Source organism: Paramisgurnus dabryanus, chromosome 17, assembly GCF_030506205.2.
Source record: "Paramisgurnus dabryanus chromosome 17, PD_genome_1.1, whole genome shotgun sequence".
Lineage (NCBI taxonomy): Eukaryota > Metazoa > Chordata > Actinopteri > Cypriniformes > Cobitidae > Paramisgurnus > Paramisgurnus dabryanus.
This window is the reverse complement of record NC_133353.1, coordinates 7,676,974-7,699,191: the sequence shown is the minus strand read 5'-3', so window position 1 is coordinate 7,699,191 and position 22,218 is coordinate 7,676,974. Positions and strand designations below refer to the sequence as shown.

Sequence of the window (22,218 nt, the reverse complement as noted above, 5' to 3'; positions counted from 1 at the left end):
AATTCAATGTTAAAGTATATGTGAAACTTCATTCAATGTTGATAGACACCTCCCTTTCTAAGCATAAACCAATCACCCACTGTATACAGATTAAGGACAGCCCTTAGTTTTTACAACAACCAATCATTATCAAATTCCTATATGCTTTGTTCTCTGGTTATTTAAGGAGATGTGTAGAAGATTTAGGCGGGACTTTCAATATCGAGAAATGCACCCCCATGATGCTGTCCTGGCACAGCATCATGTATTTTTATTTTACTTTGAGGAATCTGTAACCAGATCTTCATCTCATTACCAGGTATGCAATGGGTTTTCGTTTGATTTTCGTATTTGAATTGGAATGTAAATTGGCTTCTGAATTATGTTTTACCTACCTGGTTAATAAATTGTGTTTGGATTATTCTGTGTTGCTACGAAAGTTATTGACATGATTAGTAAATTACGATGTATCCTTGTTACCGCAATGTCTGAAAATCAGGCTAGTATTACGGACCAAAATCCCAGACTAGATGGCATAGTAGTACATCAGCGGAGGATTTTGGAGATCCGACTAGCACTTGGCGTTAGTTTAAGTTAAATTAGATGCGTGGAGGCTAATTTCCTGTTTAGAGTAACAAGTAAATGTTGTCTGACCACTCTAAATCAGATGAGCCTCAGCCTCTGGTTATTTCAATATTAATCTATCTAAGTTGCATATTAAATTATGACACGATTATACAAAGCTATCATTGGAGAAGACGGTCAGTTTGTTTTATGATAGTGGTCGTGAGCCTCTGGTTAGAAATAAATATTGTAATAATTAAGTTGCACCTCTATGGGGACTAAATAAAGTATGTTCAGAGATGAGCACGCGTAAAGGGCGGCCTTCTGAACATATGGTCTAACCTCTAGCAGCGACCAAGCCTGATTCGGTTGTGATCGTGGGCCCGCATGATTATTAAATATTAATAAACGGCCGGTGCGTGAGTCCAAAGCGACATGAGTAGCCGAATGAACGGATGCAATAACAAGTAGGGCTAAACAAGAATAACCAAACATCCACCCAAATTCTGTAACTGTTAAAAGTAATTATCAATCCGATTTATATTAACATTATCTTGGAGTCAGATAATAATACAAAATTGCATAATGCCAAAACGTCATCTGCAAGCGCCGGAAAAGACAGAACGCGCTATAATCCTCGTTTGGATTCCGCCGTTGGGCCAAACGGATGGATGGGGTCATATTTGGACCCTTACACCAGCAATGGGCTTTTTGGTGGGTGGCGGTTGAGCGGAAGGATTTCCTTCAACGCACCACTTTGGTCCATCGTTGTCATCTCGGATAGAAATGAGCGAGTCTCTTATAAACTCAATACTTTGTTCCAAAGCAACTGAAGAGTGCCAACACGAGTCTCTGATTTCACAACCCAGTGTGATGTTGGGTAAAAGGTTTGGATCGGCGTTTATTCTGTCCAGTGTGTAAAACATTGCTTCCACCCTTTGGATACCGTACTGCTCCCTGATCTCCCCACACGTTCTCTCAGCAACCTTATCTGCTGCCGGTTGATGATGGACAGAGAACAAAGCCCCGATGATGATATCTCCATCCATCCTCGCCACTGAGCGGGATGCTGCTCTGGGTACCACTGACCTCTCGTGTGATTTAGCTGTTGAGATGGAATGAGTATGAAATAGGACGACTGAAATAAGCAAAACAGAGATGAAATTCATTCTCAACATCATGCCTGTGCTGTCAGATGCTTAAAATCATGTCCACTGGGTTTTCAAGAGATATTTGCTGCCAGTCCTGTCCAGTCATGGTCATCTGAGGAGCTTTCCTACAAATGAAGATGACAATGAATCACTTTATGTCACATTTTAGCAAAAGTTTACAGATGTAATGAGTTGTCATGATAGTTAATTAAAGTAATAGCCAGTATTAAGTGCTGATGGCATTCAGGACCATGGACAGCTCACAGATTACATTGAATTCAATTCAATTATACATCAAGTACACAGAATAACTTATATTTACAGGAGCCTTTTTATTATATATGTTTTATTATTATAGACATGTGATATTGACACATAATTCACATGCATAAATGAATACTATTCGCACTTCGTATGCTTATTGTTGGCTCTTAAGGCAACATGTTTCATGCATTTGTAAGTCACTTTAAAAAGGTGTCTGTTCAATGAATACATTTAAATCATCAACAACATCTTATGTAGGGTTTCCTGAATCAGGAAAGCAAAAGCTTAAAACCAGACAGATTTTACTCAAGCCTAAACCATGCAGACGATCTGTTCGCTGACCAAAACCTGGTTTATAATAACTACTAACAGTTAGTGATGGTGTTTTTATATCATATGTGTGTCATACATGCAGTGTTCATGAATGTGAATGAGATGATTCTCACCTGCATGTCGTCGCGTGCCTCGATCTGCTGCGCAGCCGGAGCTCAAACTGCGTCTGCTTTCTTTCTTCAGCCTCCTTTATAAACACTGCACGTGAAGCAGGTCACATAACACCAACACCCAATACAGAGATAACAATACTAAAGATATAAAACATTTTGAATAACAATATACTGTCATATGTTACAAATATTTAGATTAATCTCGAGTTATGAGACATTTTGGCAGTTTTTATTAATAATATATTTATCAGTGATGTTTCTGTAAAACGATTTTTTGTTTCTCACCCAAACACTTATAATTTCACTCTCTGTTTATGCATAATGTTTTTTATTTGAATATATTACGCCTTCACAATAAACAGTAAATAAAACATACAGTATATTTAACATTGAAGCATTCCGTAATGTGCTGAACAGAGAAACAGGAAATTAAATGCACATTTAACAAAACCATCGGTAAAGTCGAATATTTCTAAAGAATATACCGAAAATCAAACATAGGTAGAGTTCAGGACTGTATGCTCAATATAAATAATTCTATAATATTAACTAATGCTTATAATTTAGTAGACGTATTAAAACAGGCGACGCATAATTTTTAATAACTTTTTATAACGTAGTAAAGAAACGGAGATCTCTGGTGGTGATAAAGTGGTACTGCAGTAAATGTAATAATTTATACAATAATGCAGTAAAACCCTAAAACACCACATTTCAGTCCATTTATGATCACGTAAAATCTTTTATGTACAGAAAGAAACTCCAAAAATTACAAACGCATGATTTGTAGACGAATTTATGATTATACAGTAATACTAAATGTTTGATGTAAACTTTACTAAAACGGGTTTAGTATAATATACTGCAGTTTTACCAAGATCCCAAACATTCACCATTAGTAATGCAGAACTGTTCACTGTCTAAATAATATAAAAATATCTTGCTTATGCTAATGTCAAAACCTCTAAAAGGATTATAGTTATTACTTGTAAAAAAAATGTAGGATTAGTAAATTGATTATTAATTATAATGTACATACAACTAGTTGTTATCACAAAATAAGCCCTGACATGGTGATCAGACATCAAGTACAATTAAAATATGTTGTCAGATATGCTGTAGAAAGACCAAATGCCCGTTGACCAGTCCAGATAAACTCCTTGTGAGATGAAGGGACAGGTATGAAAGTGATCTTAGGGTTGTGATTGGCAGTTTTATTACAGTTTAATTTGTCAAGACTTTTCATTGTATCCGAACCAGCACTAGAACCTGTTGATATGACACTGATATATATAAACTTTCCCACTAAATTTAACCTCGCAGTAACAGCGTCCAGTCAAGACTCTCTTCACACAAAACCTGAGGACAGTAAACGCATCTCGCTACACATTGGTGGACATCGTGGTCATAAAATAATAATATGACTAACGAGCCGTATTTAAAGTTGTTTTAATAAAACAGTTGCCCGTCCATCCTCCATTCCCATTCATCACATCCTGAGTTCACGAGCACATTTTCCTGTACTTCAAAAAAAGCAGTTTGGCTCCATCTAGTGTTTACAGTATTAAAGATCATCGGCATTGTTTTTGTTCTTACTGACGTCACTTCCTGTATTTTAAATATGGCGGATAAATGCATGAAAATGTCTTGCAGGCTTTCAAGCTTATAAAAGTTATTTTATGACATTACTTCGCTGCTAACCAAAGCACATCCCAGGGCAAATTAAAGGTACGTTACCGTCCATTTTAAGGCGGTTTTTGATATCTTATCGTCTGCTTCGGTTGGCGGAACGAGTGCAATATCTATCTCAACGCTATATGATTATTTAATTACACTGACATTGCACCAAAATATTTTTTATTGGAGTGAAAACTAAAATCATGCTTAGGTGCGCGTATAGGTTTTAAACAGACAAGTTATCATCGTTGTTATATTATTACATCGTTGTTTAATATTATTATTAAAAATCTGCTTCAAAGTAAAGTAATTGTTACAAGCTCAGTCTGACTTATGTATATATTCAAAATAATTGGTGTTTTTTAACTCCTTTATTGTTCACAGTCATTCGTAAATGATGTTGCAAAGCATAAACTTCACCTCTTCGTATCTCTGCAGGTCTCCACAATGAGCAGCAGAAGAAAACGCGCGCCACCAGTGCGCGTGGACGAGGAGGCCAAGAGGAGACTGAACTGGAATATGCATGAAGATCGAAGAGATGAAGGAGACTTTGAAGTAGTTCAGGAGACATTCCCAACAACATCGGATGTTCAGGAGACATTCCCAATAACATCTGACAGCTGTCGGTCTGCATCTGTGGAGATCAGCCTGCTCGAGGAAAGGCATCCCATTAATAAGTTATAATGGGAATTGTATTAGTTTAATGAACACTAAAACACGCTACATTATACTTATATATACTTATTAATATTAGCCAGCTGCTTCATAGTAGTTTAGTTTTTGTAATAAAAACCATTTGAATTCATATTTGGGGTTTTTTTACAGAAAGGAGAAGGAGGACCATCAGAAGAGGGACCAAGCTGCTCCATACAGGATTCAGTCCCAGATACCACAGAACTGAGCGTGATGCCTCTTTCTGCTCTGGATCAAAGCTGGAACGCACTGATTGGAGAGTTTAACCTCTATCCAAAGATTCCCATTGAACTTGGAGACCATATAATTTCCCTTAGGCAAACAGGTGACAGACTGAGTCTTAATGTAAATTGTCATGAGCCGGAGTTTGAGGGGGGCAGCGGCGGTCCCGTCAGCCCTCTGCCCGTGGATTGTTCTTTTGGTGGATTATTGTTGGAGGATCTGGACTGGCTACAGAAGAGAAAGATCATTAATGTGTGTCACACATCAGGAGATAGATCAGTGAAGGTTTGTTTTTCAAAAGTTAACTTTTTGGCCTGTTAATGGATATAATACTGTACTAATACTAATATTTATTTTCTTGGTACAGCTCAAGATATTTCTTCTCGAATCGGGAATAGGAAGGCCAGAATTCCTCAGTGAAGGAAGCGGACGCATCAAAAAAGCAAACCAACTTCTGCAGAAACTAATGGAGTTTTTTTATGACTTCATCATCCCTGGTAATCTACTGCATGATTAACCCAAACAATATATCAATACTAGTCAACAAAATACTCCCCCAGTGTGCATAGCAGTTTTTGTGGTATAGCTTTTGGTTCCTCATTCCCAAAACTGATGGAAAAGTTTTATTGTGATACTATTGTGATTTATTGTATATTTAGTTTATTGTGATACCTTTTATTTTCTTGTTGTGGTAGAAGTGATGGAGAATGAGGAGGAGGAGTGCGACACAGATCTAGAACGTCAGAACGTCGAGGAGCTGTATGATTACGTCAGACATCTCCACCAGACGGAGGCATCCGAGCCGAGTTTCGACGTCCAGCACCCGAGTCTCATTCCTGTGCTGAGAGCCTATCAGAGTCAAGCGGTCAACTGGATGCTGAAGAGAGAAAAATACAACAACAGCAACCCTCAGGGTCCATATCTGTTTTTAAAATGTTTGTTACCTTTTTGATGTGCAGTTTTAGTAGAAATCTATAGTGTGTTGTCTTTTCTGTTCAACAGGACAAAGATTGCACTTTCTTTGGCGAGAAGCGGTCACAATTTGTGGCAAAAAACTCTTTTATAATCCATACACTGGATGGTAAGATACTATTTGTACTACAATATTGACAGCTGAACTGTAGTTACAATATGATGTGTATAACTTGTCTGATCAATTTTACATTATTTTATGTTTTTAGAATCACTAGAAAGTCTTCACTCTTTGACTAAAGATAAATCATGTTGCTTTTATTCATGTTAACTTTTACAGTGCCAAAGTTACAAGCTTACATTTTATTGCCTTTGCTTTGACATTGTTACTGTCATGCTCAACTGGTTAGTCTAAGTTTAACAATTCACAGCTTGATCCGAGAGTTTCCTCTAGCTGGTCTTGACTGGCCCGGTGGGATCCTTGCTGATGAAATGGGGCTTGGGAAAACTGTGGAAGTACTGGCTCTTATTCTGTGTAACACCCGGCAAAACCTGGAGCACGGCGCTCTCAAGTTGCCTGTGGTATGTTTAAGATGGCATTTCATTTAAAGCATGTGCTGTGCAAAATTACTTGGACACCATCCCAATTCTCTCTTCTTTTTTTTGCAGGGACAATCTGTGAATTATTTTGTCCCCCCACCTCCACTAGAAAGACAAAGATCCATTGTGCATGAAGTGAGACCCAAAGAGAAGATCATATATCCAGGTGAGATGCTTTTGGTTCAGAAACTTTGCAGGGAAGCATATAATAAAGTCATGAACGTGCTCGCAGAGAGGTTTTTCAGTACTTTGCTACATAAATTGTATTGCTTCTCATTCCAGCTGTTCGTGAGATGTTGTTGACCGCGATACAAGAAATGAAAGTTGGAAAGGGAGCATCAATCAATGCCATTTTCACCTATTTAAGGACAGCGTACAAGTACGACACCCTAAAGAATCGAAACCACATAAAGAAAATCCTGAGTAAACTTATAAGCGAGAATATCGTGGAGCAGATCAAAGGACGAGGGTTAGCAGGATCCTTTAAACTGGGGAAAAACTACAAAGAAAAGAAAAAGAAACCTGCCACCCCTCAAACTGTGAGTCACATCTTTTCTCTGGAATAAGATACACACAGCAAAACATTTCTTACACTGCAAAAAATTATTTTCAAGAAAAAAATTTCTTAAATTAAAATGCTTTTTCTTGATGAAGAAAATAAGTCTAGTTTTTAAACAGAAAATATCAAATTTAAGTGATTTTGTGCATAAAACTAGCAAAAAAATCTGCCAATGGGGTAAGCAAATTTTTCTTTAATTTAGATTTTTTTGCTTACCCCATTGGCAGATTTTTTTACTTGTTTTATGCACAAAATCACTTAAATTGTGTATTTTCGGTTTAAAAATTAGACTAATTTTTTCTTGAAAAATATTTTTGCAATGTACTTAGTATTTTGTTTTGTTTTCAGTAAAAATATCTAAAATTTCTTAAATTAAGATGTATTTTTTGATGAGCAAAATGACCTAGGAAAAAAGTCTAGTTTTTAGACAAAAAATATAACATGTAAGCGAATTTGTGCTTAAAACAAGAAAAAAATCTGCCAATGGAATAAGAAAAAAATTCTTGAATTAAGTGTTTATGAAAAAAGTAAACTTATTTCAAGACAATTTTCTAATTCCATTGGCAGATTTTTTGCTTGTTTTAATCACTAATTTATTTAGATTAATATTTTTGTCTAAAAACTAGACTTATTTTTTTAGGTCATTTTGCTCATCAAGAAAATACATCTTAATTTAAGAATTTTTTGATACTTTTACTGAAAACAAAACCAAATACTACACTGCAAAAAATGATTTTCAAGAAAAAAAATTCTTAGTATTTTTGACTTGTTTTCAGTAAAAATATCTAAAAATTCTTAAATTGAGATGCTTGAAATTTTTTCTTAAACACTAAATTCAGGAAAAATTCAAGAACAATTTGCTTACCCCATTGGCAGATTTTTTGCTTGTTTTATGCACAAAATCACTTAAATTTGATATATTTGGTCTAAAACTAGATTTATTTTTATGGGTCGTTTTACTCATCAAGAAAAAGCATCTCAATTTAAGAATGTTTAGATATTTTTACTGAAAACAAGACAAAAATACTAAGATTTTTTTACTTGAAAATCATTTTTTGCAGTGTAAAGTTTTACAAAATGGAAAATTCCTGCTCTCAAATCTGATTGGATAATAGCTGAAGCACCCACAGGACCTGAATCTCTTTTGCCATGACTAAATTGAAAATGCAACTCGTATACGTCATTGCTTAATTATTTTGTACATTTTGTCTTTTGAGTAGAAGTCAACAGAAACAGCTACCTTTAGGAGAACATCTCCACGTGTTTCTGGTCATGAGAAAGACACAACAATGACCTCCTACACCACAGCATCAGATTCTGAAGATACAATGAGCAGCATGGAGCCTCCTCTTCTCACAGAGGAACTAAAGACTGAACCAAAATCTCTTCTGGAGTCAAAGTACCCGGCCAACCACAGCAGCACCAACTCGGAGTACTCACAACACAAGACCTCAGGAGATATCACGGATGAAGATGATAAAGAAACAACCACGTGTCTTCAAGATGTCTTCAAGATTGAAAATACAGATTCAGTGCTTTCCAAAAAACCAGAACCCAAAACCCCGACCAGAGCGTCTGTGATCCCGTTCAACACACCCGATTACCGATTCGAGTGCATCTGTGGAGAGCTGGGCCTGGTGGATTATAAGGCTCGTGTCCAGTGCCTAAACTGTCTGTTGTGGCAACATGCCGAGTGTGTGAATTATAAAGAGGAGAACCTAGAAACCACACCGTTTTACTGCCCTCACTGTTTAGTGGCCATGACGCCGGTGTCCACCGGTGCCACCCTGATCATCTCACCCAGCTCCATCTGTCACCAGTGGGTGGATGAAATAAACCGGCACATCCACACTTCATCCATCAGAGTTCTGGTAGGACGAAATACAGAGATCAGCCAGTGCTGTTTAGTTTACTGTTGCATTAACCCCCTTGCGTTACCTTTACAGGTGTATCAGGGTGTGAAGAGACACGGTTTCATTCAACCGCACATTCTGGCTGAGCAGGATGTGGTCATCACAACGTACGACGTGCTGCGTACTGAACTGAATTATGTCGACATTCCTCACAGCAATAGCAAAGATGGCCGCCGATTTCGCAACCAGAAGCGCTACATGGCCGTACCGAGCCCTCTGGTGGCCGTGGAGTGGTGGCGCGTCTGCCTGGATGAGGCTCAGATGGTGGAGTGCACAACAGCCAAGGTTTATTTCTATATTTTGTACGCATTGTATCAAAGCAGCTTTACAGTAAATATATAAAAGTAGGCCTACAGATAACAATTTGAAGAACAGGGATATAAATATTCCTTTAGACATTTCCTGGAATAGCGTTTGTAATGCTACTACTTCTGTGGCACAAAGGGATTTTCTGCACGAGAGCGCCCTCTGGCTTTGGGATGTGGTGGGATTTCACCGTAATTCATTCAAATTCATTCAATGATAAAACTCGCATTTTCACTATTATTCGTTACAGCCCTAATAGTAGTATGTCATCCTTTTTTATGTCCAAAAAGTCTATTGTCTTGTCAGATTTTAAAAGACAGAACAGCCTTTTCGTTTTTTCCAAAAAGGTTGAACCTTTGGAAGCGTCAGGGGGTGGAGATAAAGAGTTACAAGTACAGCACAGCTATATGTTCGTGTTGTTTACATTATATGCACTTGTGCACCGATTGCAAACAAAACACATGAGATTAGATTTTCTATAAATTTTCTCCATCATTCAGTTGTAAACAATTGGCAAATCCAGCGTCGAACTTGGCCTTGTTTGTAAAGCATTCATCTCCAAAATGCAGGTAACAACATAAACCCATTCGCAATTATCTTGCTGTCCGGGAAAAAACAAACTGCATCCAATATTGTCTTAATAATAAAGTCTCTACTCCTTACTTCCAAAAACACGCTTCTTTCTTCGTGCCATTGTTGATTCTTGATACTAATAAAAATGGTCCTATGCAGTGATTGACATGTGGGTGTGCTTTTACAGGGGAAGTGCCCATAAAAGGAATAAGGGGTCCATGATACGTAACAGTTAACCATGTTTCGAAAAAACTTTCCAAAACCTGTAGGAAAAAGGAGGAGTGAGTTCGGCCCAGATAAACTCCGTCACACGCTCAACTACCATTAAACCCCCCCCCCAGTCAAATACAAGACTTGGACATTTATTTTTATTACATGAAAATCTCTTTATTTTCAGGCTGCAGAAATGGCCTTGCGTCTTACGTCTGTCAATCGTTGGTGTGTCAGTGGAACTCCTGTACAAAGAGGATTGGAAGGTGAGCACTTCTCTCAAGCAGTTTATTTTGAGTTTTATAAGCAGTTTAGTTAAATGTATTACACAGCTTTCTGCAATGCTTGATTCTGATTGGCCAGTCGTGACATATCTGTTATTCCTGATAAAAGTCACTAAAATCGATAACAAATTGATAATCACTACGATGTCTCTTTTCTCATTTGTCCACACTGTACTTTAAAAAAAAAGAGTAATGTTTAATAGACATTTTAACAATGATTTTCTTTATATGTTGTAGATTTGTATGGTCTCGTGCTGTTCTTGGGAGTCGATCCTTACTGGGTCAAGTATTGGTGGGACCAGTTGCTCTATCGTCCGTATCGGCACGGCAACACCGGCCCTCTCTACAATGTCATTGGTCAACTACTTTGGCGATCTGCCAAAAAAGATGTCATCGATCAGGTTAGTAATACTGATAGATCAATATATTGAAGTTTGGATATATTGGCATCAGCTGATAAATCGGCTGAATAGTTTCATCAGTCTTCTGTTTGTCTCTCATTTACTGTAATTACAATTGTGTTATATCAGCCTCATATCGGCCAATCCGCCATACTAATTAATTTCTTAATATCCCAATCGGCCATTAAAAACCCCATATCGCTTAATCCATTGCTGGTCTGATAAATTGTTTAATTTAGTTTCACATCACTTCATTTTCAGATCCAGATTCCCCCTCAGACCGAAGAGATCCACTGGCTGAACTTCTCCCCGGTAGAGGGACATTTTTATCACCGACAGCATGAGGTTTGTTCACAGGATGCTCTTCTCAAGCTGAGGAAGATCTCCGATTGGTCGCTGAAGCTGGGCAGTTTGGACCGGCGTACAGTCTCGACTATACTGTACCCACTGTTGCGTCTGCGTCAGGCCTGCTGTCATCCGCAAGCCGTCAGAGGAGAATTTCTGCCTTTTCAGAAAAGGTTTGAACTTTTTCTACAGTTCCCAGATAACTCATTGAGTCCACATTGTTTAATTAGTTTCTCTGGTTCCTGTTAAAGCACAATGACTATGGAGGAGTTGTTGAAGTCCCTGCAGAAGAAATGTCGTGTGGAGTGTGAGGAAGCCCACAGGCAGCTGGTTTGTGCTCTCAACGGTCTGGCAGGAATCCACATCATCAGAGGTATTGTGAGTTACTCACCTATAGCATCTCCAGCTCGTGTACAAGTTTATTAAACATACAACTGTGTCCATTAGGTGAGTTTTTGGATGCAGTGGAGATGTACAGAGAGGTGCTGCGTTCATCTGAAGAACATAAAGACAGACTGAAAACTGATTCACTTCAGGTACTTTCAAGTTCTCATTGCAATTTAGTTCTTATTTTAAATCCGTTTCAGTTTTAATCGAGTTTTGTGTCATTTGAACTTTAAATTAAGGGAGAGATTTCAGTGAATGAGAATGGGTCAATGGATTGCATGAAAAAGAACGATTCGTTCAAAGAGAAAAAAAAGAACAATTCGTTCAAAGAGGAAAAAGAGAACGATTCGTTCAAAGAGAAAAAAAGAGAACAATTCGTTCAAAGCGATAAAAGAATGATTCGTTCAAAGAGGAAAAAGAGAGGTTCGTTCAAAGAGAACGATTCGTTCAAAGAGAAAAAACTGAACAATTCGTTCAAAGCGAAAAAAGAACGATTCGTTCAAAGAGGAAAAAGAGAGGTTCGTTCAAAGAGAACGATTCGTTCAAAGAGAAAAAAAGAGAACAATTCGTTCAAAGCGAAAAAAGAATGATTCGTTCAAAGAGGAAAAAGAGAGGTTCGTTCAAAGAGAACAATTCGTTCAAAGAGAAAAAAAGAGAACAATTCGTTCAAAGCGGAAAAAGAACGATTCGTTCAAAGAGGAAAAAGAGAGGTTCGTTCAAAGAGAACGATTCGTTCAAAGAGAAAAAAAGAGAACAATTCGTTCAAAGAGAAAAAAGAACGATTCGTTCAAAGAGGAAAAAGAGAGGTTCGTTCAAAGAGAACGATTCGTTCAAAGAGAAAAAAAGAGAACAATTCGTTCAAAGAGAAAAAAAAACGATTAGTTCAAAGAGGAAAAAGAGAGGTTCGTTCAAAGAGAAAAAAAGAGAACAATTCGTTCAAAGAGAAAAAAGAGAGGTTCGTTCAAAGAGAATGGTTCGTTCAAAGAGAACGGTTCGTTCAAAGAGAACGGTTCGTTCAAAGAGAAAAAAGGTAGATTCATTCAAAGTGAATGATTCATTCAAAGAGAAAAAAAACTATTCGTTCAAAGAGATAAAAAGAGATAGATTCGTTCAAAGAGAAATAAAGAACAATTCGTTCAAATAGAAAAGAGAACGATTCATTCAAAGAGGAAAAATGATTTGTTCAAAGAGGAAAAAATAATGATTCGTTCAAAGGGGAAAAATGATTCGTTTAAAGAGAAAAAAGAGAACAATTCATTCAAAGAGAAAAGAGAACGATTCGTTCAAAGAGAAAAAAAGATAGATTTGTTCAAAGAGAACGATTCGTTCAAAGAGAAAAAAAACTTTGTTCAAAGAGAAAAAAAGAGAGAGATTCATTCAAAGACAGAAAAAGAACGATTCGTTCAAAGAAAAGAGAACGATTTGTTCAAAGAAAACAATTCGTTCAAAGAGAAAAAAAGAGAATGATTCGTTTAAAGAGAAAAAAGAGAACAATTCGTTCAAAGAGAAAAAAAAGAGAACGATTCGTTCAAAGAGAAAAAAGAGAACAATTTGTTCAAAGACAAAAAAAGAGAACAACTCGTTCAAAGAGAAAAAAAAGAATGATTCGTTCATAGAGAAAAAAGAGAACGATTCGTTCAAAGAGGAAAAAAGAGAACGATTCATTCAAAGAGAAAAGAGAACGATTTGTTCAAACAGAACAATTCATTCAAAGAAAACGTTTCATTCAAAGAGATAAAAAAGAGAATGATTCGTTCAAAGAGAAATATTCATTCAAAGAGAAAAAAAAAGAGAACGATTAGTTCAAAGAGAAAAAAAGAAAGACTCGTTCAAAGAGAGCGACTCGTTCAAAGAGAGCGACTCGCTCACGAAAATAATATCACTAGAAATGTATATAATTTTTTATAAGTCGAAATTCCATTATGCTTCAAATTGCGCAAATTTAAAAAATTGAAAAAAAATTGAAAATGACGACCAAAAAAACCCAACACATATCGCAAAAAGTTTTTCAGGTTATTCGAAAAAGGAATATATTGCACAAGTGCCATTTAAATTGTAAACTTCACATTTAGGGGTTACCTGATGTGCGTAAAAGTCAAACAATTGTTCTTTAAATATGGTGAGGTATGTTTGAGGTCTGTTTCACATCATTTTGCATCTCAACAACGGACAGGCACGTGACATCAAAATATCGTGAGAGCGATTGGAGAGTCGACTGCTCTGTATGCTTTTGAATCACACTTGCAGTATTTTAATTGTGAACCACATGTCGCTCTGCGTGGTGCTATATAAAGCTGAATACGTCCGCTGTCATAGCTTTTGGAATGACTAATTGCAAATGTACATTTTATTCCCATAAAATGGTTAAAGGATACACCATAATTTCGCAGGAAACACCATTTCGCAATAGTTTTTATCAAAATGTTTGGTGCGAATTTTTAACGGAAACCAGGCTAATTTTGCACAAAATATAAGCATTGCTCATTTCTTGTTGATGTTAAAAAGTATAAGGTAGAAAAGCAGAGCTTTTATTTGATCCACCATTGCTTTTTCATTTTTTAATCTTAAAATCTAGAGACTTCATGCTACTCACAATCTGATGGAACTTCTAAACGCAAAGCATCCTGGGATTCCTCCAACTCTGAGAGATGACCGTCTGAAGGATGAGGTTGGTATAGCTGTGTTACATGTATTATTTTATTCAGCGACCTCACTTTTTTGCTTCTCAAATAAGTTCTTGTTGCGTTTCTCCTTTCAAGGCTGAACAGTTGAAACAACATTACATGGCCAAGGTGAACTCGGAGGTGTCGGAAGCCCATCAGAACCTTCAGCCTGTTCTTCAGCACATTAAAGAGCTAAAGCGCAAGGTAACGCAAGACATCATACAGTCAAGTTTTATTCCTGTTTAATGATGTTAGGTAACCGTGAACTGTGCTTTAGGTGAACCTTCGCTCCCCCTGGTGGCTGGATGTCACACAGCAGACCATTCAGCACTCCATGGACGACGACCTCGTGAGCCGGATCCAGAATGAGCTCTCGTGTAGTTATAAACAAGAAGCCAACAAGCTCTCATTGGCTGACAAGTAATTCGGCATCCATTCCATAGCCAGCTAGATTTATACTTTCCTGTACGTCAATGTTTATGAATGTAACTAAATGAGATGTTTGTAGGTTTCGGGATGCTCGTGGTCTCCAGTTTTTGCTCGGCACTCAAATGGATGATTTGATGAAATCGCAGAAAACCGTTCAGGATGCTGTAAAGAAGCTGGAGGGACCGCCGTCGCAACAAGTCATCGAGGAATCGACTCTCTGCCACCTGCGACCCCTTCGACTGCCACTAAACAAGTAAAACATTTTATGCATTTACAATGATGTGTTTTATACTTCAATAGCACCAAACAGAATTGCAAAAAAATAAACAAGCTTACAGAAACCAGTACAATACCATTTTCGATCTTGGATCTTTTCGGAAACTATGGTAATGCAGGAGTGTCAGTCAGTGGTTGTGGGCGGGGCTTAATCAGTGTGACATCACATTAACAAGAGAATCAAAACAGTATGTCTAATGAAACTGGAAAGTGGTTGGATTTTTTTTTCATTGTAGGGTGGTTGTATCACACACTGCCGTCACAAATTGATGTTCAAACACCTTGTAAGAGTGGATTTTGGATAATAGGTGCGCTATCTGAAAACGATTGTAATCAATAATCTTTACATTTGTTCTTTTAATATTTCCTTCTTAGCTGTGTGTTTTGCAAAGCCGATGAGCTTTTTACGGACTACGAGTCAAAGCTGTTCTCTCACACGTGAGTAAATAAATACATTCATTTAAGCACAAATAAACACAAGCAGTCCGGGTAAACCTTTTCTTTCTGTTTTGTGGGCAGGGTCAAGGGACAGACGGCCATCTTTGAGGAAATGATCGAAGATGAAGATGGACTAGTGGATGACAGACTTCCCACCACCAGTCGTGGACTATGGGCGGCCAGCGAGACGGAGCGAGCTCTTAAAGCCATTCTGTCCTTCGCTAAGATCCGCCGCATGGAGTCTGGACTTATAGAGGAAGGAAACGCTTTTATGGAGCTCTTTGAGCTTTGGAAAAAGGAATATAAGGTTTGCCATCATTTTTGTTGAAACCTATAAGGGATCCTATCATACATTTACAATTGTTTGGTTAACATTGGTACCTCAAATGTTTCATGAACATATTAAATGTTATCAGAATGTATAACAGGCTGTTTCTGTGGGTTCAGCTGTTGCACGAGTACTGGATGTCTCTGCGAGATCATGTGTCAGCTATAGATGAACTGGGCATGGCCACAGAACGTCTGCGTGTGCGGTTACCAGATGAACCCAAACCCAAAGTCCTGCATATCATAGAGCCACACGAGGTGATGCGCACACAGCAGCCCATCAGTTATACGGTCTGAGATTTAAGATTGAGAAAGTGTCATTTATTTCTCTCGGTTTGTCTGAACAGGTGGAACAGAACCGAATCAAGCTGATCAATGACAGAGCAGTCGCCAAATCACAACTGCAAAAAAAACTCGGACAGTTTCTGTACCTTACAAACCTGGAGAAGGTAAAAGACCAATTGATTAAGATTTATTAAGAAGCAATCATTCTAGCATTTTATGTATTTCTTTAAGACCACTTATACTGTTTGTTAAAGTCTGTGTAAATTCATTTCAGAGAATTGTTTCTGAACCCATTATAAATGTTAGAGATTGCTGAAACACGTTACAAAGACTGTGAACTATGTAGAACTGAATTGTGGCGGTACACCCTTAAGCAGTTTTCCCACATTTCTATGTTCAGAATTAATTGGGCGGGTTTAAAACAGTAACTCTATGACACACTGGAGCCACCAAGCATGGCCCCACCCCTAACACAATTTCAAGCATCCATTCAGGTTGTAGCAGTATTTGAAAGTTGAGAGAAATGACAGCTTTCCCATGAGTGGGCATGGTTTCAGCTCAACGGACACGCCCCCACCGCCTGAGAGCAGAGAATTTTTACAATTTTTCAAGATTTTGATAACTTATTTTGTTTACTTGCCGTTTTTTTGTCATTCAAATTTGGCTGGGTGGTTAAAGCTGTAGTCTACGATGTTGAAAATCGGTTGAGAAAGCCTGAGACGGTTAGTAAGTTTTAAAAAACTCATCCCGCCCCTCTGTGCTACCTGATCCCTCCCACCGGGAAACGAACTGAACAACGTCACTCATTCAAGCTTTGATCACCGGTAGTAAACATCAGAAGAGAGATTTACCGAGCAGTAAACACATAAAGCCTTGAAGGAATGAACAATTACAATTATGATTGCAATTGACGTTATTTACATTCACAACAACGTTTGGCATACGTTTCCCCTCCTGAGCTTCAAGAAATGACTTTGTAAATATAACTACTTTGACCCGTGATACGCGATACTAAACGGCTAACATTCCAATGCCGACCGGCAGCATGAGCATGTTGTTGCCAGACTGATAAAAAGATTTATGTAACACCACACACAATCTTTGTAAATATAATTACTTTGACCCGTGATACGCGATGCTAAACGGCTAACATTCCAATGCCGACCGGCAGCATGTTGTCAGACTCATAAAAATATATTTATGTAACCTCAATAAAAGTATAAATAGATGCGTACCTGTTCAACAAAAAGTCCGCCGTGTCGGCGTCGGTTTTCAGCCCCAAATCTCCCTGAAGCTTCCTCCAACGGTCAATTGTGTACCCTTTATTGATTCTACTTAAGAGTCCGGCGTTTTTCACACTTTTTTTTTTTACCTCTGCTCTTTCCTCTACAGACTTCCCTTTTCTTCTAATCTTTACTGTAGGGACAAGAAGCTTGCTGCTGTCAGTTAGTTTTTTTCCATTAGTGAGATGTTGCTGCTTCGCTAGCTAACATACACTGACACAAATTTCATGTCGCAGGCACGAGAGGGGCGGGGTGGTGTGCGATGGGGTGGAGACGCGATCGCGAGGTGGATTTTCAAGTGTACGGGGATTTGATGAGAGCAGTTAACCAATGTAAGCTGTCCGGCCGGACAGTTTACATTGGTCAATTTATCTGCCGCCGTACACCCAATAGACTGAATGGATTTTTTCAATTCTTTTTTCTCTTCATATTGTTAGGATTTTACTGTAGAACCATAACCAGCATCTAAACGAGTTTATTAATAATGAACAATCTTTGAAATTGTAGACCATAGCTTTAACTCTTAAATGGATTATGGACTTAAATGGATTATTCCGCTATTATCCACCAGGTGGCGTTCTTACACAACTTATAAAACACTGAAGTCTCTACTGATCCAAAAAGAGTAAAAACTCTGTGTATGTTTTGATCATCATTCTGAATCTGATCTCTAACAAAAGTCCTTTAAAAAAATGCAATTATCTCAGCTTTTTGCTCAAATTTTTTTTTTTTTGAAGAAACCTACCCATATTTGTGTTTTTTTTAAAGCAGAGGGTCTGTTCTTTCATATGATATATTGTATGTTTATATATTTAAGGAAGAACATTTGCTAAAAGGCATTAAACTTTTGTGAAAATAATAAAAAAATGCTGGTGGTGGCTAGAAACTAAAAAAAAAAAAACGCTGGCGAGGATAAAGTTAATAACACATTTTTTTATGGTGTGACAAACTGATAACACATTTAATATCAGACTTTACACAGACTTTAAGGTTTCTTACATCAAAAATAATTTTGTGTTTACGTGAGCATTTTCTTCCCATCTTGTAAAATGACAGATACATACTGTATAGGTTGGTTCAATCTCCCCAATTGATGAATGTTTTGATCATTTGTTTCAGTCCCAGGACAAATCCACAGGTGGTCTAAATCCAGAACCGTGTCCCATCTGCGCTCGCCCTCTGGGTGAGGAGGTAAAATAAAAACTTGTGTAATAAAACAGTCAATAAATCATACTGTATGTCAGTGATGTCATTTCCTCTTATATAGTTTTATTCGATGACATTTAAATTGCTTTCTGCCTCTTGCTTATATGTACATGGACCATAAAACCAGTCCTAAGGGTACATTTTTGGAAATTGAGACGTATACATCATCTGAAAGCTGAATAAATAAGCTTTCTATTCATGTATGGTTTGGTAGGATAACATTTGGCCGAATCGGGAATCTGGCGGTGCAAACAAAATCAAAATATTAAGAAAATTGCCTTTAAAGTTGTCCTAATGAAGTCCTTAGCAACACATATTACTAATGATAAATACATTTGATGGAAATTAGCAAATTTTTTAATTATTTTTGGCATTAAAAATCTGTAATTTTAACCCATACAATGTATTGTTGGTAATTGCTACAAATATACCCTGGAGACTTGTGATTGGTTTTGTGTTCTGGGGTCACATATACCCTACTGACTTTAATTTGGAGAAAAGATTGAAAACAAGATTGGGAAAGATCAAATCAAAACGGATTCAGTACTTTTAATCTTTAAATCGTTTCTTTAATAAGTTTGTCTTTTACGCTTTTGACTATACAAATATCTAAATGATCAAACAATTCAGAAATGTAGAGGGGGTACAATCAAGTTTCTCTGTGTATGAAATGCATCAAAAATAATAAAAACATCACGTCATTCAGTGATGTATGTGAATATATCGCTCGTGTATTTGTTGGCAGTGGGCTGTACTCACCTGTGGACATTGTTTCTGTAACGAATGCATCGCCATCATCGTGGAGCAGTACAGCGTCGGCAACCGACGAAGAGCCATAAAGTGTGCGATATGTCGACAGACCACCTCACATTCAGAGATCTCTTACGTCTTCACTACTCAAAGCGCCGACGAGGGCCAGGACATCCCAGTGCAGGTCACAGCCTCTTTATCTAATATATTTTTACAATGCAACTAAAACACGTAACCGTTTGACATTATTCAGACAGGTTCTAAATGTATTGAACGTGAACGTATCTCTGTAATCTCTTTACACTGTAGGGTAGCCACTCCACGAAGGTCGAAGCTGTGGTTCGAGTCCTAAAAAAAATCCAGATGACCGACCCGGGAGCAAAGTCTCTGGTGTTCTCCACGGTAACGCTCTCATTAAATGAGTTATTACATCAAATAGTAGACTACAACAGCTCTGTGACCTGGCGTTTATTCCTCGTCTTGCAGTGGCAGGGCGTCTTGGACATCATTGCAAAAGCTCTTTTCGACAACAACATGGAGTTTGCGCAGATCAATGGGATTCACAAATTTCAGGTTTGTGTTACGATAGAAAATGTACGCCGGGTTTAAATCTAGGTAGCTGTGTGTAGACCAGTCAGATTTTAAATCTTAGATTAGTTTTGTTTATGGCCCACATGATAAGTTATCTCAGTATCCATATTATGTATAAAATGACATGTGTTCCTGTGTTAGGAGAACCTGAGTGCATTCAAATACGAAGAAAAGATTAACATCCTTCTGCTGCCACTGCACACGGGTTCAAATGGTCTAAACATCATTGAGGCGACGCATGTGTTGCTGGTTGAACCAATCTTAAACCCCGCCCATGAACTGCAGGCTATCGGGAGAGTGCATCGGATTGGCCAAACTAAGTGAGAATCAGTTGTGATCCGAGTCATGTGATGTCCGATCACTTGTGCCATGTACACATTAAATGGTGGTGCTCATTTGGGCATTGCAAGCATATTCATAAAAATACATAAAATGTTTAATCTGAAAAAATGTATTATATAGTTTTTTTTATTCTACAGACGTACGTTCGTTCATCGGTTCCTGATTAAGTCCACGATTGAGGAACGCATGCAGGCCATGCTAAAAACAGCAGAAAAGACGTGAGTTCCTGTTTTAACACGAGGATTTTTTTTAAACGGCCCAAGTTTTGTGGCTTAAAGTCTGTGTAAAGACATTTCAGAGAATTGTTTCTTAACACATTATAAATATTAGAAATGTATTGCTGAAACACATTACAAAGATGAGTAGTTTAGCTCATTTGCATTTGAAAGGACACACCCAAAAACGGCACATTTTTGCTCACACCTACAAAGTGGCAATTTTAACATGTTATAATAAATTATCTATATGGTATATTTAGCTAAACTTCACATATGTACTCCAAAGATTTATTTGACATCTTAAAAAGTCTTGTGAAATGTCCCCTTTAACACATTTCGGTGTGCAGGATTATTTGGGCGGGGCTTAAATGGTGGCTCGATGATGCACTGCAGCCACCGAGCATGGCCCCGCCCCTAACACAATTGGAAGCATCCATTCAGGTTGTATACTGCAAAAAAAATGATTTTCAAGAAAAAAAATCTTTTTTTCAGTAAAAATATAAAAAAATTCTTAAATGCTTTTTCTTGATGAGCAAAACGACCCAGGAAAATAAGTCTAGTTTTTAGACCAAAAATATCAAATTTAATTGATTTTGTGCATAAAACAAGCAAAAAAATCTGCCAATGGGGTAAGCTAATTTTTCTTGAATGTTTTTTTGAATTAAGTGTTTAAGAAAAATTTTCAAGATTTTTTTTTTGCTTACCCCATTGGCAGATTTTTTTTGCTTGTTTTATGCACAAAATCACTTATATTTGATATTTTTGGTCTAAAAACTAGACTTATTTTCTTGGGTCATTTTGCTCATCAAGAAAAGGCATCTTAATTTAAGATATTTTAGATATTTTTACTGAAAACAAGACAAAAATACTAAGACAATTTTTTCTTGAAAATAATTTTTTGCAGTGTAGCGGTAATTAAAAGTTGAGAGAGGGGTCAGTTTTTTCTCGCAAGTGGGTGTGGTTTCAGTGCTGACATCAGACACACATCCAGTGTGTGTTTTCCAAGATTTGATAACTTCTTATATTTATTTGCCGTTGGCTGGGTGGTTAATAAAAAAAATCTGTGGTGTTACAAACTGAAAACACATTTAATATCGGACTGTACATGGACTTTAAATCCGGCCAGTACTAAAAAGCGCATATTTGCTGGGTATGTTTGATCACTTATTCATTTTTATCCATGGAAAAAATATGAGGATTTGCTGTGCTAAAACAAAATATATCCTGCCCTAACATTTGCTACTCTTGTAATGCCATTTCTTTAAGTCAACAGTAAATGTCCACTTTAGATATTTGTATATCTGTACAGTTTGTTGACCTTGACTAATGCGTCTGAACCGATGTCTCCTTCAGTCACAGTTCTGCACCCATGAAACATTCGGAGGCCTCTGTGTTTACCGTGGCAGACCTGGCCGAGCTGTTCACAGAGGACGGTGAAGCTCTTGAGTAAACTTTACAGACCTGCCAGTTTGAAGAACATTAAAACACAACTACTGTATGTTTGCTTTGCACATTCCCATTTCTGTATGTCCAATACCTTGGTGTAATTTATTCATTGTACTCGTATAACGGCGTTGTATCATGAATTCATTTACAAATCGGTGTACTTTATTAATCCTTGGATGTGCATCAATGAAAAACTATTTTGTAATATGGTGGTTTTAGTGAGACTTTTCTAATGTTTTATGTGCTGTACAGAGGAGTGGTTTTAACATTAGCACCACTGTATTTACTGTATGTGATGATATGCTTTTATAAGAAACCCAAAATAATAATAGTACACTTTTCAATTTGTTAATCTGTTATGAATTAAATATCAACAATGACAACAATTAGTTTTTGTATCTAGACTTTCTTTGTCATGTTTGCCGTAACACCTACATTTTTCCATGATGTTGAGGAAGACAATGGTTTGACTTTACAG

The 22,218-nt window shown here is 37.4% G+C and overlaps 2 protein-coding genes across 7 annotated transcripts in view; one reads left to right on the top strand and one right to left on the bottom strand.

The window, feature by feature from the left end:
- grm1b (glutamate receptor, metabotropic 1b) overlaps positions 1 to 2,456 on the bottom strand; it is an 89,965-nt gene extending 87,509 nt beyond the window's left edge. For all 5 annotated transcript variants that reach the window (XM_065254276.1, XM_065254302.1, XM_065254294.1 and 2 more), the window contains exon 1: positions 2,405 to 2,456. The gene's annotated coding sequence lies outside the window, so the exon portion shown is untranslated. The remainder of the gene's footprint in view (positions 1 to 2,404) is intronic.
- A 1,548-nt stretch (positions 2,457 to 4,004) lies between these two features.
- Positions 4,005 to 22,129, top strand: shprh (SNF2 histone linker PHD RING helicase). Of its 2 annotated transcripts, XM_065254248.1 has the most exons (31): positions 4,005 to 4,132; positions 4,520 to 4,717; positions 4,907 to 5,281; positions 5,364 to 5,493; positions 5,692 to 5,910; positions 5,999 to 6,077; positions 6,340 to 6,490; positions 6,578 to 6,674; positions 6,791 to 7,047; positions 8,288 to 8,938; positions 9,014 to 9,265; positions 10,257 to 10,335; positions 10,591 to 10,754; positions 11,016 to 11,272; positions 11,351 to 11,472; positions 11,547 to 11,635; positions 14,062 to 14,154; positions 14,246 to 14,353; positions 14,427 to 14,569; positions 14,658 to 14,831; positions 15,230 to 15,292; positions 15,374 to 15,599; positions 15,740 to 15,877; positions 15,967 to 16,068; positions 18,307 to 18,378; positions 19,139 to 19,327; positions 19,453 to 19,545; positions 19,630 to 19,716; positions 19,876 to 20,054; positions 20,214 to 20,294; positions 21,648 to 22,129. In XM_065254248.1, the coding sequence occupies exons 2-31, from the start codon at positions 4,529 to 4,531 to the stop codon at positions 21,742 to 21,744; spliced, it is 4,956 nt and encodes a 1,651-aa protein (XP_065110320.1). In that variant the 5' UTR covers positions 4,005 to 4,132; positions 4,520 to 4,528; the 3' UTR covers positions 21,745 to 22,129. The 2 variants fall into 2 exon arrangements, with proteins under 2 accessions (XP_065110320.1, XP_065110311.1); XM_065254239.2 differs by lacking the exons at positions 4,005 to 4,132; positions 4,520 to 4,717 and having other exon boundaries at positions 4,911 to 5,281.
- The last annotated feature ends 89 nt before the right edge of the window (positions 22,130 to 22,218 follow it).